This window comes from Rhizophagus irregularis, chromosome 16, assembly GCF_026210795.1.
Source record: "Rhizophagus irregularis chromosome 16, complete sequence".
Taxonomy (NCBI): Eukaryota; Fungi; Glomeromycota; class Glomeromycetes; order Glomerales; family Glomeraceae; genus Rhizophagus; species Rhizophagus irregularis.
The window spans coordinates 2,925,298-2,941,982 of NC_089444.1; the positions used below are offsets into that span (position 1 = coordinate 2,925,298).

Sequence of the window (16,685 nt, forward strand, 5' to 3'; positions counted from 1 at the left end):
TGACACGTAATCTTTGAAAATTTGTTTGCACATCATTGATTAACAAATCAGGAAGGATACAACACCGGTGTAACTAATATTCTTGTATCTCGCAAACGTTAATTTATGTGTTTCTTTCTAATTCATTATTTTAAAAATTAAGGTTGGAAATAGTAACAATAAGTGGGATTGATAAATTCAACGAAGAAAATCAAAAAAATTCTCGATATAAAACAATTATATACAATAGAAGCGAATTCGTAAATAAATAATTTTTATCTATTACACATACATTATAATTTACATAATATTACACATGGGGAGCACATATAGATTACAACATAATTATTTTTTTCGTGTTAATTAATTTCGGTATGTCAGCCAAATATTTGAGCAAATTGGACGTTGTTCTTATTTTTTTATTGTAATAATATCAATACTGTAAAAGTTTTAAAGCGGATTTTAGTTTCACTATTTTGGTTTCACAATATTGGTTTTACAATTTTAGTTCTCATAATTTGTTTTTGTTTTATAATTTTGGTTTTACATTTTGGTTTCACAATTTGGTTTCACAATTTTGGATTATTTTGAGAATTATTCGCGCGGTACGTAATTTTTGGAATTTTTTGTCAACCGTACCGTACAGGTTTTCAAATCGTACGATACTAAATACACTTTACACTTATAATCATATAAAACTGAAAAATATTTATATTATTTTATTCACAATTATACAATATACATTTTTTTTAATAAAGGACTGTTACAAGTTTTTTTTTTTTTGATGATGAATTTTTTTGTAGTAAATCGTGTTGATGTTTGATGACTTTGTAGAAATGTTATAAAATTTCTCTAATTAATTTTTTTTCCTGCTAATTTGTTAAAAAAATTAAATTAACAAAATGGGATAAAATGTATGAAACAGATATAAAAAAAATATACAATATATTGTATGATATAAAAATATTACTAAATCAAAAATTAAATTTTTATAAAATCTTAGAATATTATAATGGAATCTTATGTGATTTATGGTTTCTTTTCTAACAATAAAAGGAAGAGAAAAACTTGAATAGGAAATAAATATTAATATATAAAGGAATAGACAAGGAAAAAAACTAAAAATAAGAGGATTATTTAAATAATCCAACAAATATCTTAGGTGACGTGTAACAATACCCTAATTATTTTATATGTTTTAAACGATTATATATTTAATTACTACAACTACAATGCAGTTGTGACTACGAGTACATGATATCACGTACTCTCACGTAGTCATAGATATCACGTAGTCATAGACTCATGTAAGCACAATACTGCAAAGCGACTACATTATACAGTACAAATAGTAAATTTTACAATTACATAAATTTATTTTTACCTACAAAAATGTCACGAAAAATCACGTGACCGTTTTTTGTCACATACGCCACACCCTTCCTTGTTTCCATTTTTCATAAGTATCTGAGGGACTTGAATTTTTTCGAAGTGTGAAATCCTATTCGTCACACATTATTTGTCACATAGTTTAATTTCTTAATCTCTTAATGCCGGCCATTTCGTGACATTTTTGTAGGGTACGCTGGGTAGTCTATGATTACGTAGCTACGTAAGTACGTGATAGGTAATGTAGTCGATTATATTTTTGTGCTCACGTAGTCATGTAGTCATGTAAAAAAATTATGATTACGTAGTTAGGTAGTACGTAATGGTAAAGTAGTTACATGTACTCGTAATCAGAAGCACGTTGTAGTTGTAGTAAAAAGCTAATAACCGGTTTTAAACACTCCCTATTAATAGCAAAAATTCGCGTAATGCCGTAATAGGGAGTACAGGAGTGGGTACAGGGCCAAATCATCGTAATTTAACCCATATATATATGTATTTTTCTATTAGTTTATCTCGTTCATTACTAAAAAGGATATTCTAACTAACTATTTAAATTTGGAGCCGGAAAAGTAATCATAGAATCTTTCATATCAGCCGCAGTTTTATCATCTAAGAAATTCTTCTACGATTATTTCTCTCGTGATCATAACATTATAACGTGACCATTCAAAAGTGACTTTTAATTTGGATTTGCTTTCTAATTGATATATCCTTTGTTCTACCAGCAGGGTAAGCCTTTGAAGGAACCCTTATAAAATTATATATTTATTACAAATATTATATTTGCACGCACGGAAGTCATCATTACCAGTTTTGGAGTCTTGAGTTTTGACATTCTTCAGGTAATCCATCCACGGAATATTGAAAAAACAAAGTTTTTAAGTACATACTAAATTTACGTACACGTAAATCAAGTTTTTGAGACGTTAATTTTAACTTTACCAAAGCTTTACTATTCATGCCAAGATACCCGAAATATATATAAAAAGGTAAGGCGATTTTTAACCCAAAATCGTGTTGATCTTTCCTTTTTTAAATAATTTTATATAATGCCAGTCAATATTTTATTACCATTTTAGTAACTGACTGACATTAGCATAATTCCGGCCCTGAAAAACGTGCGTACAGCTAATAGTAAAATTTTCTGAAATCACCTGACCTTTACACAAATATTTCGGGGTCCTTATAGGGACGTACGTATCTAGCAAAATTTGTTACTAATTGAAAGGTTTTATTTCTTGATCAGCCGTAATAATCCACATAAATAATGGAACCAAAACTTCATTTGTATTTTCTTCCTTCTTGATTTATGTTTGATTGTCGCTCTTAGTATGTATTGTATTGTATTCTTTGTATAAAATGATCCAATAACATCTTCAGAAATTTCAAATTCAAGATAAATCTAAATCTGCTATTAATTCATTATTCAATTCAGTTTTGCAAAGTTTAATTTAATCGCAAGAATTTTTTTTAGATCGACTCATCCAGAAGTTTTTCTCCCAATGAAATTTAATGTATTATTTTTAGTAGCATCCGCGTGCGGGAAACTTATATTGTTTCTATTCCCCTTTGAAATGAACTGTTTTCCAGATATGAAAAAAAAATTAGCCTGATTTAAGGTAGTTTGTTGGTAAAGGTGATAAAGTCACAAATGCTCTCATTATTGCTGCCATATTCTAGAAAGAGATTAATTGAAAAAAAGGGTTTTTCCTAGAGTGTAGTCATTTATTTATATTTTTTAAAACAAAATTTTATACAACCGGAATAAATATAATTATATAATGGGTAAATAAGAAATGAAAGTACTTTAAAACGAAAGTATTTTATTTACGTACGTACATTACTCATTATATAACAGTTTTCTTAAAATTTTATAATATCAGTATAATATCGGTACATCGCCAATTCTCGATGGTTATTAATTTCCTAATCGGTGCATCCTCGCTAAATTTTTATTGGATATATATTTTTTTCGATTTTTTCATTACCATCCAAAATGGAACTCCTATTTCCAAACATTTAACTAGTTATTTTTCTACCGAAATGATCGCTTTTTATAATTTATCCAATAAAAAGAATTATTATTTGAAATGAGAGAAAAAACATTATAAATTTTTATTTAACTTATGCGTGACATAAATTTAGAACAATTTAATGTAAAAAAATATGCCTCTAAATAAATATTCTTCCTTTAAACAACTTCTCGAGAAAAAATAACTCAGAACCAAAAGGTTTTATCAAAAAAAATAACAAAAAATAAGTTTATACTTAAGAAGTGCAGTATTTAAGTCACTAGAGTCTCCAGATTTTATTATGGTTTAAAAATTTGATTAAAAGCCCAATGGAATCGACAAAAATATGATACAAATACCGCAATAAATATTATAAATTAATACATTAGGCAGAATTTTATGACAATGACTAATATTTTGGTTGAAAAACCATTGCAAACAAATAATAGTTTCTAGGCATATTAATTAAAAAGTATTTCATGATATTAATAATATGATAGAAAATTTTATTTGCTCACTAATGCTAACAATAGGAAACTATGAAGAAACTATTGGCTAATTAAAATAAACCACTTAACATGATCAAAAATTGTGCAATTTATTAACAGGACGTGAAAAAATAAAAACCACAAAATTTGGAAAATTTGACCCAAAAAAAGGTATAAACAATTTAATCAAACCAATAAAATTAAGTTTTGAGGAAATTATTAGGGTAAAGAGAGAAAGAACGAAATTTAATTGTATATGGTTTAAATCTCATTGTATTCATTGTATTGTGCTTTTAAATAAATCAAACTATTTTGCAAATATAATCACTGGTTATTGAGTAAATTCACTTTAAAGTTTTCCAAATTATTTTCTCACCACTATAAGTCTTATATTTATTATTCTTATTTAATTACAAATATTAGAAAGATTTATTAACTTTGAATATTTAAAATACAAGTTTACGTACAACATTATTTTATTAGAGCGTTACAATTAATCGTATTGTATCTTTTAAAATTAGCAAAAAAAACGCGCTGCTAAAAAAGAGTAAATCGCGCATATTATAACATTAGTTTTTCTTAAAAAGTCATCAGAGTCAACCCGAATTTTATCATCAAGTAAATTCTAATAAAAAATGTATGGTATTTCTATAAAATGAAATGTTTTTATGGCCTGCCGTAAGCACAAAAAGTATATACAAAAGTTATCATTTGAATATACAAAAATGGTTATCATTTAAATGTACAAAAGTTATCATTTGAATATATAGTAGATTTCCAAATTAAGCAGTAATTTTTTTTTTTTAATTCTAGATTTGGCCAAATTGGTAGCATATTGAATTTTGTATATTCAAATGACCACTTTAATACATGTGAATATACAAAAGTTGTTATTTGAATATACATTTTTGTATATTCAAATAATCACTTTTGTATATTCAAATAATAACTTTTGTATATTCAGATAATAACTTTTGTATATACTTTTTGTGCTTACGGGCCATATGTTTCGTTGAAATTTCTGCGCCACGTAATTTTATTACATATAAAATTGTGAAACCAAAAATTGTGAAACCAAAATCCGGTCTTAACCATTTACTGATATGATTACAAATTTACAATAATAATGGGGCAAAAAAGAAAACGCCAAACATTGGTGTACCGCGTACAACGAAATTAATTATGTCATAGTTTATACGGGATTGCTATCAGCTATTTGTTTTATTTTTTTAAAGAACTAGAAATGACAAACGGTTTATTAATGATTAATAAAAAAAAAATAACTTAAAAAGCAAATAACATATTGAATGTACTCAATTAAATAAAAGATAGCTTAAATTTAACCTATTAACTTTAATATTGCATGACTCGATTTATTAACACTACTCTAGGTTTCTAAAATAACAAATGGGTTTAATAATGATAGAAATAAATAGTGCATTTGTTTATAAACTACAATAACTGCTTAATTCATAAAGGGTATCCATTCTAGAAAATTGCGTGTGTGATATATGCAGTCTAACAAAAGGTATATACCATTAACCGGTATCGATATCGATCGGCAAAGATTTCTGACTGACCGTTTGACCGATCATTTTTAAGTAATTTATTACAAATTGTAATTTAAGTTACAATTTATTGTTAAATAAGATTACTAAACAAATTTTTTGATTATTATTGTTGATATTATTGTGACCGACCAATGACTGACCAATGCCGACCGTTGTGAAACCTACGATCTTATACATAATAATATTTTGTTGAACCCATAACGTCATATTACATTTTTATGATTGTTACGCATGAAATGTGATCACTACATAAACAAATTTTATAATTCAAAAAAATTTTTTGAGCTTTCGAAATAATGTCTTCTCAAGATATTGAATGCTCAAAACATTCTAGATATTTAAAAAATGAATTTATAAATTGGACCAGCGGAAATGAAAGAATTGATGATTTCATTCAAGAAATGCAATTAAAAGTTGAAAATACAATATTCGAATGGATACCATACAGTCAATTTAATGAAATTAAAGAAACTGGTAAAAATAATTTTATGACAATATATTCAGCAATATGGAAAAATGATCCATTACATTACAATAATTGGGGAGATGAATATATGAGTAATTCAAATAAGGTAGTTGCTTTAAAAATTTTACATAACTTACAAAATCCTGTCGAATTTGTAATAAATGAGGTACAAAATACAAATTTCAGCAACTATTATTAATACTTCTTTTTTAGTATAGTATATGTACTTATCTCTTGTTTATGTTTAGGTTAAAAAATATTCAACAAAAAATGAATCATTTCTTATATTGTATGGAATATCTCAAAATCCGTATACAAAAGATTATATTTTAGTCCAAAACAACTCTATAAACCTCACAAATTGGATAAGCGGAAATGAAAAAATTGATCATTTTATTCAAGAAATGCAATTAGAAATTGAAGATCATCATGATATAATATTTGAATGGATACCATACAGTCAGTTTAATGAAATTAAAGAAACAGGCAAAAATAATTTTATGACAGTATATTCAGCAATATGGAAAAATGGTCCATTACATTACAATAATTGGGAAGATGATTATACAAGAGATTCAAATAAAGAAGTTGGTTTAAAAATTTTGCATAATTTACAAAATCCTATCGAATTTGTAATAAATGAGGTACAAATTTTTACAATAATTACTAATACTTTTTTTTAGCATAGTATACTTATCTCTTCAGTTGTTTATGTTTAGGTCAAAAGATATTCAACAAAAAATGAATCATTTCTTATGTTATATGGGATATCTCAAAGTCCAGATACAGATGATTATATTTTAGTCCAAAATAATTCTATAAACCTCACAAATTGGACCAGTGGAAATGAACAAATAGATGACTTCATTCAAGAAAGGCAATTAAAAATCAATAAGCAAAATGATGTAGTATTTGAATGGATACCATATAGTCAGTTTAATGAAATTAATAAAATAGGCAAAAATAGTTTTATGACGGTGTATTCAGCAATATGGAAAGATGGTCCATTGCGTTATGTTGGAGATTATACAAGAGATTCAAATAAAGAAGTTGTCTTAAAATTATTGCATAACTCACAAAATTCTGTTGAATTTATAATAAACGAGGTATAAAATTTTTACAAGTATTTGAATACTTTATGGCATAGTATATTTATATATTGTTTATATTATATTTAGGCTAAAAAATATTCAACAAAAAATGAATCATTTCACATATTATACGGAATATCTCAATGTACAGATACGAAAGATTGTATTTTAGTTCAAAATAATTCCATAACCCTTACAAATTGGATAAGTGGAAATGAAAAAATTGATGTTTTCATTCAAGAAATGCAATTAGAAATTAAAGACCATCATGATGTGGCATTCGAATGGATACCATACAGTCAGTTTAATGAAATTAAAGAGACAGACAAAAATAGTTCTATAACAGTAAATTCAGCAATATGGAAAAATGGTCCATTATATTGGAATATTCGGCATGAAGAATATATAAGAGATCCAAATAAAGAAGTTGCTTTAAAATGTTTGCATAACTCGCAAAATCCCGAATCATTAGTAAGCGAGGTATAAATTTCAACAAATTCAGATTATTATAGCATTATTCTGAAAAATATACTTATCTTTATTATTATGTTTAGGTTAAAAAATGTTTAACAAAAACATTTGACTTAGAGATACTTAAAATATATGGAATATCTCAAAATCCTGACACAAAAGATTATATTTTGGTTCAAAAAAATTTTATCTGGACAAGTAGAAATGAAAAAGTTGATAATTTTATTCAAGAAATGAAGTTAAAAATAAATAATTATAATGACGTAGTAGTTGAGTGGATACCATTTAATCAGTTTAAAAATATTAAAGAAATAGGCTATGGTGGTTTTTCTACGGTATATTCAGCAGAATGGAAAGTTGGTCCATTAGAATATGATGTAAATAACAAAATATATAAAAGGGATCCAAATAGAGTAATCGCATTAAAATGTTTGCATAATTCACAAAATATCACCAATGAATTTTTAAATGAGGTATGACATTTTTTAAAGAATAATTGAAAATAGAACTTATAAACTTAATCTAAAAAAATAATAACTATTTACATATTTACATGTTTTTAATAGGTTAAAGAATATTCAATAGCTAAAGGAAGTAATATTCTTAATATACATGGAATATCCCAAAATCCTGATACAAAAGATTATATTATGGTTCTTAAATATGCAAATGTTGGAAGTTTTAATAATTGGATAAATGTATATTTTGAATATTTTGATTGGAAAAATAAATTATTTACATTATTAAATATTATTAATGGCCTTAAAGAAATTCATCAAAAACAAAAAGTTCATGGTGATTTTCATACAGGAAATATATTATTCAGTAATGATTCTTCCGTTGTTTATATTTCAGATATGGGATTATGCAAAGAGGTTAGTAATGCAGATAAAACAAATATTTATGGAGTTATGCCTTATATAGCTCCTGAAGTATTAAGAGGAAAGCCTTATACTCAAGCAGCAGATATTTATAGCTTTGGTATGATTATGTATTTTGTAGCAACTGGAAGACAACCTTTTGCCGATTATGCACATGATAAGTTTTTAGCATTTGATATTTGTAATGGAAATATACCTGAAATAAAAGAACCAGAAGCACCAGAATGTTATATTAAATTAATGAAAAAATGTTGGGATTCAAACTTAAACAATAGACCAAATGTTACTGAAGTGGAGGAATTCATCTCACTATTACTTACATCTATTTATAATGCAGAAAATGATGCAGACAATGATGAAATTAAAATACAATTTGAAGAAGCAGAAGTATTTAGAAAAGCAATTCTTTTGTCTATTGAAGAAACTACTCATCCACATCATCCACAGGCTATTTATATATCTCGATTACTTAATCCTTTAACAAAAGATCTAAATTCCGAATGTCTGGATTGTGCAATATAACTTAATTTTTAAGAGGCATATAATTACTTGTAGGAAATTTGCAATGAAATATGTTAACGTAGATCATGGCGCGGTAAAAATCGATTAGCAAACGAAGTAATCAAATTTATGTAGATCTAATTTACGTTATATTTATTATATCATATCATATCATATACTGTAATATATATAATATATATATGATATATATGATATTATATTTATTATTTATTTTATTTATTATTTTGTTATATTATTTTTCTTATATTTTATTTTATATAAATAACACTGAAACTTCACAATATTATTTAAATACGTTATAAAATGGGCTGAATAAATTATTTTTACTTGGATTTTTCTTGAGTTAAAGTGTGCTAGGTTAGGTTTGTATAAGTTAGGGATTAACTCAAATTAACTATCAATAAATTCTTGTATTAAAAATGAACTGTACAATTGTGATATTTGGGTGTGTTGTATTTTTGCGTGTCCTGCTGATAAAAACTACGTTAAAGCTTCCCTAATATGCAGTTATAGTGATAATAAGATCAGAAATAACCGATTTATACCATGCATGGATAATAACATCCTGTATACAATTTTAATTAATAGGGTTTTTTAGCCTATCCTTTCTAGTTAGGTCATCCGATACTATTTTATCACAATAAATTATACATATTATGAAAATTTTATACTATTTGATTTATGTAAAATTATATTTTGTTTGAATGAAGAGTTTTTTTTTTAATATAGTAAACAAAATTTACTTAATAATAAAAAATTTATTACAACTGGAAATTTAATTGTTAATTATGTCCTAATGTTTATTTAATAATAAGTGATGTGTGTCACAGTGTCAGGTATCCATGTATTTATATAAATGCACTAAAACAGTAATAAACTAGCAGTCGCTTGTTGATTCACACCAGAATTAATGTTTATAATCAATATATATATTACATAAAATATTATATATATAAATAAAATAGAGTTATGAACAAAATATTTATGAATTATTTTAGTGAAAAATGTATAGCATTTTTTTTATTTTACAATTGGTTTATATAATAAAATGACAAAAATAATATTTTTTTCTTTTTTGAATGCTTTCGTTGTAGTACAACTTGTACATTTATAAAAATGGACATATAACTGTAGTAATAAAATATTTAACTAATTTAAATTAACATCAAAAATGTCAAAACAATTGTAATATAATTTATGATTATTTCTGTGTGGCTGTTGTTGACAAAACTTGACCATTCCCAAACCTTACCATTGGCCTAAATTATCGACCAAATCGTTTTTGAAAAATTTTTAAAAATAAACAAACATATATTATATCACGTGACTTATAATAATATTACTGATCTGTACAATATTTAAAAGAATTTCTTCCTAATGCATCTGGATCTACCAAAGAAAATATTTCTCTCCTAGTAATACAATTAATAATAGTAATATATGTAAACTTATTAATTGCACTATCTGTAATAAACCAAGATGTATTTTTAATAAAAATGCATTGAGTGACGAAAAAAAAAGGAAAAAACCAGTTTAGAAATTTTAATAGATAATGTAATTTATGTTTGTGGACAAAATCTTTACGAAAAAGTATATGTTAGACAAAAAATCTATTGTAGTAGTCTAATTGAAGCTGTATATTATTCATGTCATTGTTTAAAAACAGAAATTATTGTTTTTATTTTCGGGAAAAAATGAGTTATTAGAGCCAAATGATAGCTTACTACTATATACAGTTCACCCTTGCTATAGTGAAGCTCATGGGCTGAAGGTTAAGATTCACTATAGTAAGGATTCACTATAGCGAAGGTGAACTTTATTAAGAATTATTATTTATATAGAAAATTCGTACCTGAGCTTTTCTTTACAATAGTAAATTATTTACTATATAAAAATTCACTATAGTGAGGGTGAACTGTATCCATTTTCCAAACTTGTGAAAGTAAAGGTTACAATTGGCCAACACAAGGAAGGATTAAAGTTACTAGAAGTTGGATAAAAAAAAATTAAATAAATTTAAATTACTCAATTAATTTATATGTTTGTTTTTAAATGTTTACTTAATTTGACCCCCTCCCCCCCTCAATTTTTATATAAAGTTAGGACGTCAAACAAACTATTAAATTGGTGTGGTCTAATTTAGGCAGATGGTAAGGTTTTGGACATGCCAATATATTTTTGTCATACTAATCCATGCTTTAGTTCTATTTTTAATTATTTATTCTCTCATTTTATATTTTATTACTTTTTCCAGATATATTCCAAGGTCTTAAAACTATAAAATAATTTTTTATAAATGATCATCAAAATAGCACATGTGATACGGTTGATACATCATGAAATAATGTGATCGTACGATTCATAGTATTAAATTGGGAATAAAGTTTAAGAGGAAACTAATTAAAATCTTTTGTTTTTCATTATTTTAAAAATAAACTACTTTTCCGGAAAAAGTAATCTTTTAGATATAAAATTATGATAATGTTATAAGTAATTGATAAAAAAAAATGTTTGTTCAAATTAATTATTAATAAATAAAATAATGAAGATAAATATTTTTTTGGTGTTTAGTGGAATGAATTTTTATTTATGGACGTTATACTTATGAAAATTGTGAAAAGGAATATTATTACTTTTTCTAAATAATGAGTTGATTAAAAAAGAAATTGAATAGTAAAACCAATTGCCAATAAATTATTCATGACTTTAAGTATCACACTATCACCAAATTTTTTTTAGTTATATAGATTTGATAAATAATAAAAAATAAGTATAACAAAAAAAAATAATATTGCTGCTTCAACCAATATCTGTGTCAATAATGAAAACCAGTCAAAAATTAACTAAACTTCCTCCTTTATATAAGTATACTTATTTCTCTTCCAGTGCATATATATTAGATATCCTAGGAAAAGTCATATGTTACAGTATGCAAAATATAATAGTGAGTTATATTAAGTTAAATGAAGTATCTAGAATTTTTGCTGAAGTTCATTTCACTAATAAAACCTATCTCGCCTCAAATATAGCTCTTTTGCTAATGGACATTTTGCTAAAGGACTCTGTCAAAGCCATTTCGCCAAATTGATGTTTTACTGAAATGGTAGTGATCAATATTTTATAAGAATATTTAATGAGCACAATAAAAATAATAAAAATTTTTAAAGAATTCTTTTTAAACTATTTTTATGTTAAAACGCATTCTTTTAGAATATTATCATTTTAAACATTCAAGTAGCTTATATTTGTTGATGTGGTATAAAGTGCCACATCAAATCATTATTAAGTATAATATTAGATTTAGATTTTAATATCAAATTAATATAACTAACGCTGTTTCAATTTAATTATTTGTTTAATATCCAGATTTCTGAAAAGTTTGATGAGGGGGAAGAGGGGTTTCATTAAAACAAACTAAATGAAATAAATATAGTAATAAACCTTTGGAAATCTTTGAAAAATTCTATATACGTTGTTATATATTTTATCAAAATTTAGATTTTTTAAAAAAATAGAGAGGGGTGGTATATTAAACAAACAATCAAGTTGAACCATGTATTTAACAAATTTATGTGTAATTTTTATATGTTATAAATTCAAATCATTATATAATTAGCATGATATGCCAAATATTGGTATAACATGTACTGTACATACGAAGCACTGTACTGACCAAGATAATGGATAGTTGCCCTGTTCCCTGGACTGGATACATCCCTAGTATACACTAAATACATCCGGTAGTACCTAATAGATCAACCACCGATGTGAACACTACCCAGATGATAATTCAAATTAACTCAACAAGTATTTTATATTTATTTACTTATTATTATTACCTTTATCCTACTTTATATTATAAACTAATAGGGCTATTTTTTCAACTTGAGATTATTAGAATCAAACAATTGTATCAACCAATAAACTAATTTTAAACACATCACCAAGTTGGTTTCATAAATTATTATTACTTCATGTTATTTTAACATTCAATTTATTAAAAATTTAAATTTTACGAATAATAATTATAATATGGAATAATATTTATACAGTAAAATAAATTACATGAAAAAATATTACATTGAATCTACCCAATGAAATCCACCATCAAAAGTATCTTTAACTTCTTTAGCAAATTCATCATCAATTAAAAAATCTAAAGCAGTTAATGCAATTCCTTTTGATGCAAATAATGTAGCATTATGAGCAAACTCAGTTTTAGTAGCATCAGTGAAACCAATCGTATGATTTCCACTTCCTTTAGGAGGTTTTATATCATATAAAGCATGGATACTAGGAACTACATAAGTCACATTTCCCTGATCAGTTGAACCTAGGAATACTCCATCTTGTTCTGATTTCGGTATAATTTCTTTACCAAATTTCCTAAGATATTCCTCATATCTTTCACCCAAAGTAACGTTTGCTTTCACATCTTAAAAGAAAATCATAAAATTATTAAATATATATTTTACATTAAATTAACCTATCAATAAAAATAAACCAACCAAAAACCCTTCTTTTCCGGAAAATTTTAACGTCTTTGGTCCCATTTGCCTCCGTACATCCAGTTGCTTCACCGGCTGCTTCAAAACATCCATAAACACGTGGTTTCAGAGCATTTAGAACTTCAAGTGTTTTCCCACGAATAGTGAAACTCGCAGATGTATAATCAGGAATAACTAAAACATGATACAACTGATTAATCAAAATAGTTTATATAATTTAATATAATAATAAATATAATATTTGAAATACCATTTGGCGCTTTTCCACCATTATTTATAATTCCATGAATTCTAAAAAAGTAATTTAGAATTAAAAAAAAGAAAAAAAGAATTATTACACTTAATAAATTTATAACACAATAATTTACCTAGTTTCTGTGGGCTTGATTTGTTGTCTTAATAATCCAATATTATTAAATGCCAAAATCATTGCATCTAATGCGTTAATTCCTTCCCATGGTATACCAGCAGCATGTGCGTTTCTTCCAAAATATTCAATGTTATAAGACTCATTAGCAAAATGACTGAAAAAACTTCCTTCATAAGGACTTTATAAAATATAAATGCATACATTTTAATTAGGAATCTTTTTTTTTTTCTTTTAAGAAAGCAAAATTAACCTTATTTATATAACTTTACCTAGGATGAATCATTAAAGAAATTTCTACATCATTATAAGCACCTGCTTTGATCAAAATAATTTTTCCACCACCATTTTCTGAAATTGAAAAGTTGTAAATAATAATAATGACAATAACAAATTAACTAATAGATATTTTCATATTCAAGATATTAACCTTCAGCAGGAGTACCAAATAATTTTACTTTTCCGGGAATTTCATGTTTTTCAAATACGGCCTTTATTGCTATTGCGGCAGCAACTCCACCAATTGCGATCAGATCTAAAAACATATTATTCAACAAGAACAATTTATTAGAATATAACAATATAAATGATTGGTCATATACATGATTGAGAAATACAACATACTGTGACCGCAAGCGTGGCCAATTTCTGGAAGTGCATCATATCTATTGCAATGAAAAATTATGATTTGTTAAATAATGATTTGTTTGATAAAGATAAACAAATAAATTGCTAATATTATACTTACTCGGAATTAAACGAAATAACCCTTCCTTCACCACCTTTAGACGTAAATTCTGCTACAAATGCTGTTTCAAGGCCGTATGCACTAGGAGTTACCTTAAATCCTAATTTGAAATGATTAATAATATTAAATAAATATTTTTTAAAAATAATGTAATTTAATATTTTTACCCTAACTAAAAATTTTACCTTGATCTTTGAGATATTCTACTAACAAATTATGAGCAAATGTTTCTTTAAAAGCTAAATAAATATATTCTATAATTATAAAAAAGTTTTTTATAGGATAAAAATGTATCAAAAATTATTTATTGTATTTGAACCTAATTCCGGGTTTTCATGAATCTAAATTAATATTAATAAAAATATATTTTTTAAAACCGATTACTAAATAAATAAATATCATGATATAATGAATGTGCTTTAATATACCTTTAAACTGATGGATCTCAAATCTTCTGATTTATCATCGATAGCTTTTATTGCAGTGTTTGCATATTCGTTTGTTAGGTTGATTTCTGACATAATTAAATTAGTTGATCAATTAATTAAAAAATAAATTATTCGGTAAGAAAAAAAAAAAATTTTTTTTTGTTTATTTAAAAAAAAGAAATCTGTGGATCTAGAATTTCCTTATTGGGTAAATTAATGATATCATACACATGGATGTATTATCCTAATATAGTAAGATTTTGTCTAACGATTGGAAAATTTGTACTACCAAGATGATAAATACACAGTGACCAAAAAAAACCAATTGTGAAAACACGTGTATCGATCACGTTTAATGTCACATGTAATTTAACATGTGATTAATCAATAAGCTATAGTGAATTCTTAAGATTATTTAACAAAAAGAAACTCATTAATTGTTAAACGTACCAAACAGTCTTTCTTTTAAACATGAAAAATTTTTAACTTGGTCCGAATAATGATCGAGCATGATTGGTTCGATCAAATTCATTATTTCAAAGAAATATTTATATTTTTATAACTTTTAATTAACACTTTTAAAAAGTTTCATTAAATGTAGTCAGTTTACATCAAATTTCAAATGATCATATTCTCAAAGATTTCAATCAGTTACACCGATTTATCACTATTATATTTCGCAACATGATTAGAAGTATCAGATTGTTTTATTCTCATTTATTTTTTTTCATTTAACAAATAATTTTTAAAAATTATATCAAATGAAAGAATTAAAAAATTGCTACAGGTTTTAGGGTATTATTAAGAAAAATAATAAGTAGCACTGGTTTTAAACTTGAGCAAAAATATTTTTTACAATAAAAACTAAAAAAAATGTTGCGACTTATCCAGTGTAACAATACAGTATATTTATACAATAGATAATTTTTTCAAAAAAAATAAGCCATAAGTGGCACAAAGAGTTGTTTAATTAAATGGTTTAACGGGAAATTCACTGAGTTAATGATCGTGATGTTGCAGTAACGAACTTAGAATTCAAATATTCACCGAATGGTTATCCGAGTGTAGTCAAAGGTGGGTATATTACGATAAATGAAATGTTGAGCGCAAAAATTCTTAACAAAAATATCAAGAGTTTGAAATCAGTAGATATCATATACTATACATAACACAAAGAAAATAAGTTAAAAACATGGCAACAGATAACCAGAGAAGCAGGAAGAAGTAACAAAGAAGTAGTATGTTATAGAGAATTAAAGAGAAATGATGTAAGTTCAAATAAGTAGAGAATTAATCAATATTTAAAAGTAAACAATAAGAACTAGAGTATTGATTACGAATAATGGGATAAACTGGACGTTATATTTGATAAAGAGGATAGAAATGAAATATTAAGAATAAATGAAAGATTTGAGAAAATATAGGAAAGAATTATATGAAGGTGATAAATAACAAATGAAAGTGTTTTGATATTTTATACAGATAGTTCGATTAGAAGAGATATAGGATGGATTAAAATATGAAATTGCAAACAATATAACGAAAAAGATAAGAGAGAGCCAAGTAAAGAAGGAAGATAAAAAGAAAATCAAGATGCCTTGATATTTAATAAATAAATAAATAAATATATAATATAGTGAGTCTATTGCTATATTCTAAGTCGAAATAAATTTTAGTCACAATTTTACAGATAATGGATCCAAATTCTACGCTCTTTAAAAAATTCACATGCACGTTATTAGTATACGGAAGCGGCCGAAT

At 25.5% G+C, this 16,685-nt stretch overlaps 2 protein-coding genes across 2 annotated transcripts; one reads left to right on the forward strand and one right to left on the reverse strand.

Moving 5' to 3' along the window:
* Nucleotides 1–5,738: 5,738 nt before the first annotated feature.
* Nucleotides 5,739–8,873, forward strand: OCT59_008368 (uncharacterized protein; the record flags this gene model as incomplete). The annotated part of the gene is made up of 8 exons (XM_066142404.1): nt 5,739–6,074; nt 6,157–6,552; nt 6,628–7,014; nt 7,087–7,479; nt 7,554–7,943; nt 8,037–8,168; nt 8,326–8,345; nt 8,627–8,873. The coding sequence occupies 8 exons, from the start codon at nt 5,739–5,741 to the stop codon at nt 8,871–8,873; spliced, it is 2,301 nt and encodes a 766-aa protein (XP_065999289.1).
* A 3,959-nt stretch (nt 8,874–12,832) lies between these two features.
* On the reverse strand, nt 12,833–15,060 carry OCT59_008369 (uncharacterized protein). The gene is made up of 11 exons (XM_025319078.2): nt 14,925–15,060; nt 14,816–14,837; nt 14,682–14,735; nt 14,497–14,596; nt 14,373–14,413; nt 14,179–14,283; nt 14,021–14,099; nt 13,750–13,929; nt 13,632–13,672; nt 13,382–13,555; nt 12,833–13,308 (listed from the first exon to the last, which is right to left on the reverse strand). Exons 1-11 carry the CDS (start codon nt 15,015–15,017, stop codon nt 12,950–12,952), a joined length of 1,248 nt encoding a protein of 415 aa, XP_025174611.1. The 5' UTR covers nt 15,018–15,060; the 3' UTR covers nt 12,833–12,949.
* Between the last annotated feature and the right edge of the window lie 1,625 nt (nt 15,061–16,685).